We start from the raw sequence: 15,692 nt of genomic DNA on the forward strand, positions 1-15,692 counted from the left end.
GGGGGCGGGGAGACAGGCTCTCTCACTGAACCTGGGGTAGACTGGTTGGTCAGTATGCCCTAGGGACCTTCCTGTCTACCATTCCAGCAGTTTGAACTTACGTCCTCATGTTTGGCCTGACAAGACTGTTGACCAAGTCATCGCTAGCCCTCTTGTTTAATCTTAAGATACGCTGTTCAGATAGTCTGCATTTTGGTATGTCTCAGGATCATCTGGCCATCAAATCTTTATGTCCTACACAATTCCACCAGTCTACTTACCCTAATTTTGTCTGAGGGCTTTCATCCAGTAGAGGCCATTCTACTGGGATACTTCGCTGGGTCTAAAATTCCTGGGACTTCCCTTCAGTTGTTTTTTGTTTTGTTTTGTTTTGAGATGAGTTCTCACTGTGTAGCTCTGGCTATACTGGAAATCACTCTAGTCCAGGCTGGCCTCATAGAGATCCACCTGCCTGTGCCTCCCAAGTGCTGGGATTAATGGTGTGCACCACTATGCCCAGCCCCTTCAGATTCCTGGCCAAAGTTATTTTTGTTTCTTTCCTCAAGGTTGATTTTTTTTTCCCCTATATTGGGGTGTACTTTTACTTTTTCAGACAGTCACTATGGTATGGTCCTGGCTGGCCTAGAATTATATAGACTAGGCTATCCTTGAACCTGTAGAGAATGGCCTGCCTCTGCTCCAGAGTGCTGGGATTAAAGGCATGCTCCATCATACCTGGCCCTTGTATTTATTAATACATCTTGAGAGTTTTTCCTTTAGTCTGTCTAGCCCCTTTTGGGTTTTGTTGGAGACAGCATCTCGAGTTAGCACAAGCTAGCCTAGATCTTTTTAAGTAGCTGAGTGTGACCTTCACTTAGACCACCAAGTTCCTGGTCTCCTGCCCCTATTTGAGTGCTGACAGCTTTAAGTCATCACTAACCACACTTGGCTTTTTTATTTTCTGGTTTTTGTTTTTCATTGGTGTTGTCTCCTGGAATGGGAGTTACAGACAGTTTTGAGCTGTCATGTGGGTGCTGGGAATTGAACCCGTGTCCTCTGGAAGAACAGTCAGTGCTCCCAACCTCTGAGCCATCTCTCCAGCCCCTCTGTTTCTTTTTTGTTTTGTTTTGTTGTAAGTGTCCTTGATGGACTCTGTATTTGGAATATGCGCAGCCCTCAGTAACCAGACTGACAAGAAAATTTGGTTTTCAATAAAAAGGTAAAACCCCTCCGGGCGGTGGTGGCGCATGCCTTTAATCCCAGCACTCGGGGGGATGTCTGTGAGTTTGAGGCCAGCCTGGTCTACAAAGCAAGATCCAGCACAGGCACCAAAACTACAGAGAAACCCTGTCTCGAAAAACAAAAAAGGCAAAACCCCTCATTGCCACCTGGGTACAGTAGTGCATGCTTGTAATCCTAGCACCAAAAGGCTGATGCAGGGAATTAGTACACTGGAGGCTAGCATGGGCTACTTAGCAAGTTTCTGTCTCACAGTGATAGAGAAGACCTTCCCGTGTAGTCACTGATGGTGTATCAATTACTTTATTTTAAAAATTCCCTCTTGAGCCCAACATGTGGCTCCAGAGCTAGAATAATGTGAGAAGTGAGCATACATGAAAGTTAAGCTCATGTATAAATGAGCCATAGTGCTGGGCTCCGAGGAAGTCCCGGCTGTCCTTAGTGCTGTAGGAAGAATGCTGGTAAAGGATATAAAGTGCGGACTCATGTAAACAGCAGGATGGGATCCTAGTGGGGCGGGAGTGCTAGAGCTCCACAGAGGGTCTTCAGATGTGGAGTCCTAGGGGCAGAGGAGGCTAGCTCCACCAGCTGTCCTAGAAGCCCCAACACCTGCATGTTCTAGACTCCCGCTCCTGTTAATACTGTGGTTAAAATGGTTCTATAGGCCAGTGATGGTGGTGCATGCCTTTAATCCCAGGCAGGCAGATCTCTGAGTTTGAGACCAGCCTAGTCTACAGATCGAATTCCAGGACAGCCAGGGCTACACAGAAATCCTGTCTCAGGAAAAAAACAAAACAAAAACTGGTCATGTTGTTGACATTCTACTAGGACTCATCAGATTACTACTGATGGATGCCACCATACCAGCCTCACAGAAGCCACTCACATTCAGTCAGTCTAAGGAAGGAAAAAAAAAGCACAAGCCCACTGTGCTGGGCAGCGTCCAGTAGAGGGGATTAAACCACAGCTGTGTGAGAGCCACCTTGCCCTGGGCAGGAGACAACACAGGCTGTTCTGTCGGCGACCACTCTGTCCAGGGCCTGATTCAGGATGTTAGGCAAGTGGTCAGTCAGCATCTTTGGGCCTATGAGGATCTTGCCAAATTCTGCTTCATGTGCCCACCTTGCCCTGTAGTGGGCAGCGGAACAGCAGCCAAACCTTGAACAAAAGAGAACATGAGCTAGTGAAGCTGCACTTGGGCCAGTGGACGGGTGTGTCAGACCCACATGCTCCGCACTTACCTCCCTGAGCCACTCTCTTCTTCCAGGTGGATGATCCTGCCCGGTGGGTACAGATGTGGGTACTTGGTGGGAGAGTCCAGAGGGGAGTCGCTGGAGCTGTAGCCTGGGGAGCCTCGAGTCAGCAGACTCTGCTCCCCAAGAAGAGGCTGAGTCAGGGCTCTCTGGTTGCCTTCATCCAGTTCAGTTGGAGAGTTATCGGGGCTTCCTCCAAACAGTCCGTACCAACAGCCATGCAGCAAGATCTTGTACTGAAAGGTGAAACCCGAGAACAAAATTAGTCCTGTACTGGGTGGCAGCCCTCAGGGTTTAGCCTGTATTTATACAGCCATAGGTCATGAATTGGGCTTGTGGTGGCATGAAGACATCATATGTGCAGCAATAGTTGAAAACCAAATCATACATATGTTTTGAAAAATAGTTGTTTTTTTTTTTCCCTGGGGTGTGTGCTGGAGATTGATCCTATGCTCTCCCACTGAGCTAGCCACACCCCAAGAGACAGGGGCTACTTCTTAAAAAACTATTAAGAAGAAAGCCTTGGGTTCCATCCCCAGTACTGCATCAAACCAGGTGTGGTGGTGCACACCTGTAATCCAGCACCTGGGAGGCAGAGGCAGGAGGATTAGAAGTTCATGATCAACAGTTCAAGGATACCTGAGACTCTTATCTGAAAAAAAAAAATCCAAAAACAAACTAGTCCGTGTAGTGACATTCACCTTTAATCCCAGCTCTCAGGAGGCAGAGGTAGGCAGATATTTTGAATTCAAGGCCAGCCTGGTCTACAGATAGAGTTGCAGGACAGCCAGGACTACACTGTGAAACTCCATCTCTAAAACAGAAAAAGCAACTTGGGAGGTAGAAGCAGGTGGATCTCTGAATATTGTTTTTAACCATAGTTACTTTAATCATTGTTATTTTGTGTGTTCCTGTGGTGGCATGGTGTGTGTGTGTGTGTGTATGTGTGTGTTGGGAGTTCACAGGACAAAGTGAGAGTGGGATGTCTCTTCCACCCCTGGGTTCCAGTGACCAGCCTCAGACTAGGCTTGGTGCCGCCATGTGGCATGCCTGCTAAACTGTCTTACTGGCCCTCTCTTTTTCTCAAAACTACCCAATAGCAGGCAATAGAACTAGAGCCTCCAGCATGCTGGGCAACTGCTATGCCACTGGGGCTCTTGTCCCCCCCTCCTTGGCTTCCTTTTCCTCTTGGCCTCACATTTTTGGCAGTCCTATCTCAGTCTCCCAGCTGCCGGATTACAGGCCAACACCACTACACCACCTCATGGCAGTCAGCTCCTATTGGTTAATATACTCTCTCTTTTCCTGTGTGTGGGTTTTCTTGAATGCTAGGGAAGTGCTCTACCACTGAGCTATACTCTCAAGCCTCTGCCATTAAAATTTTCCTATTACATTTATTTATTTAAGTGTATGTATGTGGAGATGACGCCTGGAGGGAGGTCCCCCCCCCCCCCCCAACGCACACACACCTTAAGGACTGAATGCAGGTCAGAAAGTTTGGCAGCAAGCACCTTTCCCCACAGAGCCATCTTGCCAGCCCCTAGGATTTCTTGAAGTCTGTATATGTCAGCCTTCCTCGAAGCCTGGGAGCCAGCAATGTAACTGAAAGATGGGCTAAAATAACAGCAGCTGGGGCAACAGTGTTTCCTGATCAGTGCTCTATGTGACTCCTGCATCTCATGTAGAACCCCAGACAAAAGTCTGTTCACAGGGCAGAGAAGACGCGGGCATAAATGTGTTCAGCCTAGAGGCTGTAAGCACTCTGCCTGCCTTTGCACAGACCCTCCAGCATATAACCCTCACAGAGTGGTTACCTTCGGCTTGTTGCAGTTAGCAATCACTCGCAGGATCCTTCTCTTCAGATCTTCCATGTTGGTCACGCTTAACCTAGTTAGTAAAAAGCAGACACCTTAGTACCCGGTACTGCTAACTACCCCAACCCTGTGGCCCAACCAAGGGACACTTACCTGGGAATCACATCCATTCCTAAGATAAGTGACACAATGAAGTCCTTGGAGTACTCATAAAGGGATTTGCTGAAATTTCAAACGAGAGACAAGCTAAGTTAGTCTAAGTTCTGTTGCTGCAGGGCTTCGGGGGAATGATAAAACAGTTTCCAGGGCAGATGTTGGTGTTGCCATTCCGAATCCTCTAAAGGAGAGAAGTGACACGGGGACTCCAGGGAATAGTCAAAGCCACAGGACACATTCAAGAGACTACAGCTAAACTATTAATGATCCCTGTGACCCAGCAGGCCCAGAAGGCACAATCTACCAAGGTGCCCTGGCAGTATATGAGCAGGCAGGGGCAAAAGGCTAGGTACTGCAGTGTACACCTGCAGGGCAGAGGCTGGCCCAGTGTAGAGGCACAGCCTGTAATTTCTGCCACTGAGGAGGGTAAGGCAAGAAGACTGGATTCAAGGCCAGCCTGCATTCCTATTAAGCACTTAAGTGGTAGAGGGAGGAGGATTGAGAACTGGGGCTAGCCTGGGCCTGGACTACACAGTTAAGACTCTAGAAATCACTAAAAAGTAAATATGTAAATAAAATGTGAAGGTGAAAAGTCACCTAATAAATGCCTACTTCTGGTATGAAAGGGCTCTCTTTTTTTTTTTTTTTTTAAGAGAATGAGAACAGAAAATAACAAGGAGCACTGGTTTTATGGAATTGTCTTAGGAACTATATTGATATCCTGTATGCTAAATTAGAAAACAAAGTTAAATAACAACAAAAACAGTTCCTAAAATTAAGCTCATAGTGTATTTTCCAAACTGAGCAGGGTTCTGTTCTGTCCCAGCCCTTAGGAGGCTGAGGTGGGAAGAGCATCAAGAGTCTGAGGCTAGCCTGGGCTACATGATGAGATCTAGGTCAGGCTCAGCTACACTGTGAGACTGTCTCAAAACCAAAAAGCAAACCTACAATATTTCTGCATCTCTATTTTTCTGGCATGAATTCTACCTCACCCCAAGCAGATACTTGTCAAGTTCTTTGTTATTTTCAGCTAATCAGTGCAGAAGGAAAAGAAACCCTCTTTCCACCCCCTAACCTCTGAAAGTCCATCCAAGTCAATGACTGTCACTGCTAACACTAAGGAGTGAGACGGTGACAAAGTCTGGCGTGAGCATGGCCAACAGGAAGTATATATTGCTAAAACCATCCACTTTGAATCAGATCTAATCTTCAGTAATTGTTACAACTTTCTTTTAATTTTTTAAGATTTTATGTATCTATGTATATACACATGTTTAAGTGTCCACGGAGACCAAAAGAGGGCATCAGATCCCCTAGAGCTGGAGTTAGGGGTAGTCGAGTGCTGTCTGATTACATGCTTGGGTCTGAACTCTGGTCCTCATGACGGAGCTGTAAGAGCCATCTCTCCAGCCCCTTTCCATTTTCAGTGAAATTAAACTATGTTGGTGGACACAGTGTGGGGAGCAAATGAAGTCCAGATTGAATGAGTATTGTGGACATGAACACAATCATGTAAAGGACCCCATGCCTCAGGCCCATGGGATGGGAATGTTGACAGTGTGTGCAACAAAATATGGAACAGAGAGAGCTTCCTCTTCTGGATGACTAGCCTGAGACTGCTCCCCTACAAAGACCCCCTACTGAGATGCATTAACCTCCCCTTGAGCTGTATATAATAAACCTGTCTTTTCATTCAGCTGTTACAGTCAATGTGTCAGGAATGCTGGTGCATCTCCATCAGAGCACACAGCCCACCTAATCCCAGTTTTTCTATACATGCGTCTGTGCTTTCTCATTCCCCATTGCCCCCAGTCAGGTCAGAGCTCTGCAGGTCATGGCGAGAAACACGTTCAGTGACACAAGAAAACAGCAGCACAAACCCAGGATGTGACAAACTCTTCTCAACAAATTACCTGGCTTCTTCAAGAAATAAAAGGGAAACACTGGATGTAGTAGCATGTATGTATAATCCCAGTGCTCCTACTGTGAGATGGGAGGCAGAGACCAGAGACCAGTGCAGAATAATCAGGAGACCTTGCCTCAAAATGGTAGAGAGAACTGACTCCTGAAAGTTGTCTGACTTCCAAATGACACCATGATGTGTGCTCGCGCACTGGCACTCATACACTAGTAATACTTTTGTTTTGAAAAGAGTTGGGAGAAAAACCATGAAGACAATTATAAGGCAAATCTGGCATATCCAATGTTAGATCCAATGAATGGCACCTGGATCCTCATGTAGACAAACTGGGGAATGTTAGGAATCAGTTGGGAAAATGTGATCAGTTATTATCTATCCAGAAATTAAAGATTTAACGTGCTCTATCTTTAGATGTGTTATTTACAGATGAAGTGCTATATCTCAGCTTTAAAGCTAGCTTTTGCGAATGCCTGCTTGTGTGTATGTACAGACACTACAGGGGAGGTAAGGAAGGCACAGAAAGAGCTGTACACTGATAGAGGGTTGAAACTGGCTAAACTGAAGTTTACAAACTACAGCATACTTTTTTTTCTCCTTCTTGGGAGGGGTACTCCCTATCATGCCCAGACTTTTTTTGAACTTGTGGGCTCTTGCCTCAGACTGTACCCAGCTAGGACAACAGATATATATGTGACCGTGTCCAGTTATCTTCTCTGCTTTTGTTTGGGGTTTTTATTTTTGTATTTTTGAAACAGTCTTGCTATGTAGTTCAAGCTGGACTGGTATTCACTGTGTGCATACCCCAGGCTGGCCTCAAATTTGTAAGAATCTGTCTCAGACTCCTAAGTTCTGGGCTAAGGCTGTTTCATTAAAAAATAAACAAACAGAACTTTATTTAGGGTCTTTGGGTGTGGCTTACTGATAGAATACTTAAGGCCCCATGCTAATCCACCATACCACAAAAGGAAAGAGCTTTTGCCAGGTGTGATGGTGCAATGATACAGCTTTAATCCCAGAACTCAGGAGGCAGAGGCAGGCTGATGTCTGTGAGTTCAAGTTTTAGCAAGGGCTACATAGTGAGACCCTGTCTCAAAAACAGTAATCAAAACAAAAGATCTTTGATCTGTTTTCTGTATTGTTCAAATTTTCTGATGGATATATATATATATATATATATATGTATGTATAGATATATATGTATGTATAGATATGGATATATAAATATATGGATATATAAAAAATATATAGATATATATATATAGATTTTTTTTTTTGTTTTTACCTTCAATTTTTTTAATCCTTAATTTGTTTTAGTCTTTTTTGTTGTGGCACAAATTTCTTTCATAATCAAGGCAAAAGTTTGCATAGCATAATTCAGTCAACATGCTCAACTAGCAAGGAAAAGAGTTTTCCAACTCATAAAAACAAATGTCCTGTTTGTTCAACCCCAGAGAATGTGCACAGTCCAAGTGAAGCCCATACATATGATGACACTAGGTGACAGCCGTGTGTCACTGGAGGCCCATCAGGGATAAGAAGTGTACAGCTGTGGTGGGGGGAGGTGGCAGGCAGCAGGGGAGGCTCACATGGTGAGCACAGACTGTGTGGGAATTCTGTTACAAAAGGACTCAGCAGGGTGAAACTCCCACTACCAAGCCTGATGATCTGAGTTCAACCCTGGTGCCCAGATAGTGGAAGAAGAGAACCAACACCTTCAAACTGTCCTCCACATGTACCATACCACATGTGTACCATACCACATGTGTACCATACCACAGCCACACCACACATATGCATGCACACTCGTACAAAGAAATGCGATTAAAACTTAAAAAAAAAAAAATGGGAAAGTTTGAGGCCAGAGAAATGCTCAGTGCTTAAGAGTGGGTGGCTGCAGAAAAAACGGATGCCCTCTTCTGGCTTCCACAGACACCTGCACATACTTGGTAGACACTCACATTATAGACACTCATACTATACATTCGTATAAATAAAATATAGTTTGAAGTTTCTTTTTCTTTAAGTTGTACTGGGAACTGAACCCAGCACTTCACACATGGTAGACAAGTGCTTGGCCACTCAACTACACTCCTAGTCCTAAAATAAAGTGTCTTTAAAAACCACCTTCAGGGCTGGAGAGATGCCTCAACAGTTAAAAGCACATGCTGTTCTTCCAGAAGAACCCAGGTTGGGCAGCTCACAACTGCTGCAATCCAGTTCTAGGGTATCCCAGGGCCTCTATCCTCTATAGGTACCTGCACACATGTGTACACACACACACATAATAACAAAAAAGATCTTTTAAAAACAAACTAAACAACATCAACAAAAAAAGTTAGAATTCTATTATTTAGTCAGGTTTATAATCCCAGATATTTTGGAAGCCGAGGCACGAGAATCAGTTCAATGTCTCCCTCAGCTCCATAGCAAGTTCCAGGCCAGCCTGGGCTGTTTAGGAAATTAGAGCTATTGGCCAGACACTGGTAAGGACTATGGTTCTCTTGCCTCTACCTCCTGAGTGCTTGCATCACAGGCATGCACTACTGTGTTCAATTTACATAGTCTTCCTTCAACTACATAGTATTTCTTTTCCCTTCTGACAAGGGTTTCATGTGGCTCAGGGGGCGTCTAACCCACTGTGTAGCCAAAGAGAACCTTCACCTTGTAATCCTCTCAACACAGCTTCTCCAGAGCTGGGATGACAGGCACGGGCTACCCCGGACTTCATGCATGCTAGGTGAGCTACCAACCGGACCACATCTCATCACTACAGTGTTTCAAAACAAACTTCTAAGGAGGAGAGAGAATTAAATGATGTAAATGAAGAGAGCAGCTGCTTGACTCGTCCTGCAGGAGAGTGAAGCCTTACCTCAGCAGGCCCCTGGGCGGGGAGAAGGCATAAGCACGGACTTGTGGGTAGGCCCCCCGAAGCATGATGGCTAACAGGGCTGCAGCTCCAGCTCCTAGGCTGTGCCCCACCAGAACAAGCCGGTACTCCTAGGGTATAGAGGGCAGAGGGAGTTGAGGCCCAGGAGAACAGATAGAACGTGACAGGAACAGAAAATAGAAAACAAGCCATCTCACCGGAGCGACACTGAAGGCTTGACTCAGAATCCCGTCACTGACCAGTCTGCGGTAAATGTATCTGGCTGCTTGAGCAATTCCCTGGAGGTACACAGATGGGGTGGGATCAGCAAGGCTTGGAAGACAGGGTCTCTGGCCTTACTGTTCACTGATACATTCTTGGCCTGTGGTCCAGAGGCTGGCTGCCATGAAGTGGGTGTCACCAGGAACATCCAACTATGTAGCAGGCATATCTGTGTAGTGCTGTGTACTAGTCTATAGTTGCACTACACTGCAGGACCAAGGACTGAACCTAATGTAAGCTGGACAAGCAATCTACCACTGAGTCACACCAGACCCTTTAGAACTTATTTTTATGGGCTGGAGAAATGGGTCAGAGGACCAAAGTTCAGTTCCCAGCACCCACATCGGGCAGCTCACAGGCACCAGCTTCAAGGGATCTGTTGCCCTCTTCTGGTCTCCATGGACATGTGCACACAGACACATAAACATAAATATGTCTTCTAAAAAATTATTCTTTTTTTGAGATGGCCTTTAAGTTACCAAGTCTGGTTCTCAATTTGATATGTAAGACAGCCAGGCCTTGCACTTTGTGTGTGTGTGTGTGTGTGTGTGTGTGTGTGTGTGTGTGTGGTGTATGTACAGATATGTGAGTTTAGTCACTTGTGTGTGCACATGTGGTCAGAGGTCAACTCTGGCTACTTTGCTCTCTACCTTATATTTCAAGACAGAGTCTTCCACTGAACCTGGAACATGCTGACTCTGCTACACTGGCTAGCTAGTGAGCCCCAGGGGTCTGCCTGTCACTGGGGTCACATAACCGGCTCCTTCAAGGGTGCAGGGGATGCCAAGCTCTTCACACTGAGCCACCCTTCCAGCCCCAAGCCTTGCACTTTTGGTCCTCCTGCCTCAGCCTCCCAAGTGCTGTGCCACCGTGCCCAGATGACCCTTTATAAAGATACTAAAACACACCCTTTAGGGACAGTCACATTGGGACAGTGGAAAAAGGTGCCTGCTACTGAGCCTGACAACATGAATTTGATTCTTGAGACCCAAGTGCTGGAAGGAGAGAACTGACTGCCAGTTCTTCTCTGGAATGTACATCATCTGTCTGTCTGTCTGTCTCTCTCTCTCTCACACACACACACACACAATTTAAAACACACAGTTCTGAGTTGTAAGAGGTGAGTCCCTTCTTCAAATGGAAAGATCATGAACCAAAGAAAGCAGACTTGAGAAAGTTGAGAAAGTCGTCAATTCGTGTTTTGAGCTTTTCAAGCGACAGCTGATAAGTGAAGAGAACATTCTCAAAGTGGGGTACACTTACAGGTTATGTGTTAATGAAAGATCCCCAAACAGTGGTCCAAGAGCTCTGGTTTTGTGGTTTACTTCTAGTGTTCATAACTGCTGAGCAGTCTCTCCAGCCCTGTGGCTTACTCTTGTGTTGGAAAGGCAGATGCTGTAATGTATGCTCCACCACATGAGGTTGATGTTTATGCAGGAGAACCAAAGAGAACTGTTTCCAGAGGGTTCTGTTAAAGTCTAGTTGCCCATCTAGCAGCAAATAAAACTTTGCTGGTAGTGTTAACAAAGATATGGAAGAATGTAAGAAACTACTTTGGGGGCTGGAGAGGTGGCTCAGTGGTTAAGAGCATTTGCAGAGAGAAACTAGTTTCAATTTCCAACTCCCATAACAATTGGAGCCTGTAGCTCCAATTCCAAGGGATCTGATGCCCTCTTCTGGCTTCTGTGGTCACTGCAAACACATGGTATCCATACAGAAAAGCAGCCATGTGTGCACACAGAAATAAAAATACCTTTTAGAAAGACACTATTTTGAGAACTACAGCAAGATTGAAATGAGTTATGAAAGATAGCAAAATGGGAAAAAGGAGGATTTTCTTATTTATTTATTTATTTATTTATTTATTTATTTATTTGTGGGAGACTTGCTTATATAGTACAAGCCAGCCTCTAACTCACTCCATGTAGCCTTAAGCTTCGGCCTCCTGAGTGCTGGGATTACAGGTGTGCACCAGCATGTGCAGGTCATGTGATGCTGGGCACTGAACCTAGGGTTTCATGCATGCTAAGCAAACACTCTACTGACTGAGCCACACCCCAGCTCTGCCTTAGTGATATTTGTTGCCATAAACAGTTGCTAACACGATTGTTCAAAATAACATACCATTAATGGGCACAGCTCTGAAGGCTACCGTGTGTGTGTGTGTGTGTGTGTGTGTGTGTGTGTGTGTGTGTGTGTTAGCGTTCATGTATGTGAGTTGTGGACTCACACTTGCAACAGCAAACAGGTGCAGGTATGCTACCTCAACTTTGCTGAAGTGTCTGGGAGACCATTTTATACTTCCTTGCCTCTTACTTTGAAACGGTTTCATGTTGTTTGCCTGTCTACACTGGGCTAGCTGGCCCTACAGCTTCTGCAGATTCTCCTGTCTCTGTTTTCCCACAGCTGACAATACAGGTACCCACTTGCTATTTAAACCAGGCTGGCCAGCCAGCACACCCCAGAATCAGCCTGCTTCTACCCACTCAGTGCTGATATTACAGATGCACCCTGCCATGCCCAGCTTTTATACATGAGTGCCAGAGATCCAAATTTAGATCCTCACGCTTGCCTGGCAAGCACTTTCCCTGCTGAGCCATTTCCCTGGCCCCATTCAACTAAACTGATTTAAACGCCCAATCTAGGTTTAGGGAGACCCCATCTCAAAAAATAAGGTGGAAAGCAATTGGAAAAGACAAACAAAATCTACCTCTCACCTTCATGTGCACATATACACATGTGATCATGTACACATATAGGAACACATACACACAACAATGAATACTAGAAGAAGCAAGCTCACAGGGAGAGGATAGAACAGAGGCTATCAGAGTTGGGACTGGGGCCATTAGTGTTTAATAAGCCCAGAGCCAACATCAGGGCTCATCAAAACTTAGGTTACAGATAGAAAAGATGAGCACACAATACTGTACAAACACATGATGGACCTGAATCGAACCACCACAAATGGTTAAAATGGTAAATGTTACACATCCATCTATCATCCACCAATCCACCCATCTATCCATCCATCATCATCCATGCATCTATCTTCCCATCTGTCCTGGTTTTTCGTTTGTTGAGAGAAAGTCTCACTACATAGCTCACAATGGCCTGGACCTCGCTGTGTAGCCAAATCCAGCCTGAAATTCATGATCCTCCAACCTAAGACTCTCCACGTCTGGAGTTATTATACTTACTTTACAATGTTTAAAAACCATTTCACACACACACACACACCCATTTGAGGTGGGTTTTTCCTCTTCCCAGGAGGAACTCTGCCCCACTCACCCCCACAGAACAGGAAGAGAGAAACAGAGAACTAGGCTCTGGCCACATCCACAGAGAACTTGTAGGAAGTGAGCTGTCCAGCCTATGCCGCCCACAAGGCCAGAGCTCTTGCTCTGCTGCTCTGTGCTGGACTGAGCATTTCCCCACTAAGATATTAAACTTTAATTAGAGGGGAAAGTGGCTGGGGATAGAGCTCAGTTAATGGAATGCTTGTGTAGCATGCCTCAAACCCTAGATTTGATCCCTAACCTGTCATCTCAGTATTCAGATGGTGGAGGCAAGAGGATCAGAAAGTTCAAGGTTATCCTTAGCTAAAAATGAGTTATAGGCCAGCCTAGTCTACAGAGTAAATTCCAGGACAGTCAAGTCTACACAGAGAAAACCTGTCTTGAAAAACAACAACAACAACAAAAACAAAAACAAAACGAGGAGCCAGGCAGTGGCACGCCTGTAATCCCAGCACTCTGCAGGCAGAGGCAGGCAGATCTCTGTGAGTTCGAGGTCAGCCAGTTCCACAGAGCAAGATCCAGGGCAGACACCGAAACTACACAGAGAAACCTTGTTTTGAAAAAACAAACAAACAAAAACCAATGAGGGAAGGGAAGACAGCCCACTTCAAGTGTTTGATATGACAGTCCATCTTGTGGCTTCAGCCACATTACCCCATCTATTTGAGATGTTCCCTCTCTCAATACAAGCATACCTTGTGGGCCATACAGTCCCGTAGCTCAATATCCAGCTCGAGGTTCTCACTCTCTGCAGACAGGTCAGTCAGGACATCCTGTGAATGTGGAGACAGCAATGTCAGCCTGTGGAACTGCACAATGGCCACATGTGTTGGGACTGAAGGCCAGGACACTCTATGCAATAGCAGGCAGTGCAGTCAGAATGCTGAGAGATGTGTCCAGCCTCCACAGAGAACACAGCTGAAGTAGGAAGCCAGCTAGGTGCCAAGCGGGAATGGCCATGATGGGAGGGACATCTAGAAACACCTTTGTTTTGCACACTGCAATCTAAGGACCTCTCCAGCCCAGAGCACACACTGGGGTTTGAAAAAAGGGAACCCACATTCAATGGCTCACTACACACCAATGATGCTGGTAGGAGGGTTAGGATGAGTGGCGGCCTGAACCTGAAGGAAAGCAGAATAACCATCCTTTCGGGGGACAAGCACCTTCCTGGGCTCCATACTATTTTGGTTTCTTTTTGAAACAGGGTCTCACAGTATAGCCCAGGCTAGCTTTGAATTCCTCTTGGTTCTACCTTCCATCCTGGGACCGGAGGCATGTACCACCATGCCCGGCTTACTCCTACATGATAAAAAGACCCTCAGGAGATTTCCTGAGGACACCTGGCATACTTAGTGCTGTGACAGACAAGTCATAGAGCATCCACGAGACTGACAGGGAACAAGCACACTGAGGAAAGCTGTGTGCACTGGAGGTTTCTAGAGGAGGGGAAGCTGAGACTGTGCACAGCATAGAGGGCAGAGCAGAGCAGGTGGCATTGAGTGCAGCTTATATTCCAGCACTTGGGGGCACTTGGGGACAACACAGGAAAGAAATGGACTGACTAGGACGATGAGAAGAGCACAGATAGGGACTGCGGTGATGGGAACCTTTCTCTTGGTGCAGGGAGCAAACCAGTCAGAACAAAGGCCGGGAAAGGAAGAAACGGCCAAAGAGCCTGAGGCTGTGAGATCTAAGGTGATGACTGATCAAGGAGTGATGGATACCACTAAGGACTGAACTCAGGCCTTCTGCCTGGCATGTTTAGTGCTCTACCTTGAGTTATACCCACAGCCTCTGAAAGGGAGATGCTATGCACGTGCTCCCCTGCTGCATTATATGCCCAGGAATCTTAAACTAGCTCTCACTATGGAGCCTTGACTGGCCTGGAACTCACTGTGTAGACCAGGATGGCTTCTAACTCTCAGAGACCTGCCTATCGCTGTCTCCTAAGGGCTAGAATTAAAGTTGTGACACTACCGTGTCCACCCCACAGCCCACTTTATTATTATTTTATGTGTATGAGTATTTGCTTACATATATGTCTGTGCCTGATACCCAAAGACCAGAAAAAGGTGCCGGATGCCCTGGAAATAGAGTCACAGATGGCTGTGGGCTGCTGTGTAGGTGCAGGGAATAGATCCTCTGAAAGAACAGCCCGTGTTCTTGGGCTGAGCCCTTGATAAAGGGTCTAAATTGCTCAGGCTGGCCCTAAACTTGTTTCAGCCTTCAAAGTAGCTGGACTAGACGCCTGTCCTGCATGCTCAGCAGTAACACTGGCCCTTCTCAGACACACAAGGAAGAACTGGGAAGTGAGAGCGAGGGGTGGCAGAGAAGAAACCAGAAAGCAGATGTTCAAAGAAGGAAGAGAACTGGACAAGAAGTGGAGGCGGGAGAGGGCTGGAGGTGAACAAGGGGCTCACTGTACCCCGAGAAGCACATGGTGCCTGGAGGAAGGGAGGGCTTGAAGAGAACCCCTAGAAGGAACTTGACAGTATGTGACTGTTTTTTTTTTTTTTTAATTTTTGTGTGTATGTGTGCATGTGCACATTTGTGTGTATGAATGCAGGTGCATGTGTGCCATGGCCCAGGTATGGCGGTTGGATCAGAGAACCACTCAGATGTCAGCCTTTACCTCCACCTTGTTTGAGGCAGGGTCTCTTGTTGGCTGATGGAGACGCCAAGCTATCTGGCTCTTGGGACTCCAAAGATTCTCTCTCCTGTTTTCATCTCCCATTTTGCTGTAGGAGAGCTGGGGTCACAGATGTGCTACTGCCCCTGGTTTTTATGTGGGTTCTAGGGATTGTATGCAGGTCCCCACCCTTGCCCTCAAAGCACTTTATCATTGGTCCATCTCCCAAGCCTCCAGAGAGGTGGAAACAC

At 46.1% G+C, this 15,692-nt stretch overlaps 1 protein-coding gene across 2 annotated transcripts in view; it reads right to left on the bottom strand.

Moving 5' to 3' along the window:
- Positions 1-1,971: 1,971 nt before the first annotated feature.
- The window catches only part of Daglb (diacylglycerol lipase beta), a 36,490-nt gene continuing 22,769 nt past the window's right edge, over positions 1,972-15,692 (bottom strand). For both annotated transcript variants that reach the window (XM_036172685.1, XM_036172686.1), the window contains 7 exons: positions 13,505-13,582; positions 9,447-9,527; positions 9,232-9,359; positions 4,439-4,507; positions 4,286-4,358; positions 2,460-2,707; positions 1,972-2,376 (listed from right to left, as the gene is read on the bottom strand). In XM_036172685.1, the coding sequence (XP_036028578.1) occupies positions 2,175-2,376; positions 2,460-2,707; positions 4,286-4,358; positions 4,439-4,507; positions 9,232-9,359; positions 9,447-9,527; positions 13,505-13,582 (879 nt within the window). In that variant the 3' untranslated portion in view covers positions 1,972-2,174. The remainder of the gene's footprint in view (positions 2,377-2,459; positions 2,708-4,285; positions 4,359-4,438; positions 4,508-9,231; positions 9,360-9,446; positions 9,528-13,504; positions 13,583-15,692) is intronic.

This window comes from Onychomys torridus, chromosome 22 (genome assembly GCF_903995425.1).
Source record: "Onychomys torridus chromosome 22, mOncTor1.1, whole genome shotgun sequence".
NCBI lineage: Eukaryota > Metazoa > Chordata > Mammalia > Rodentia > Cricetidae > Onychomys > Onychomys torridus.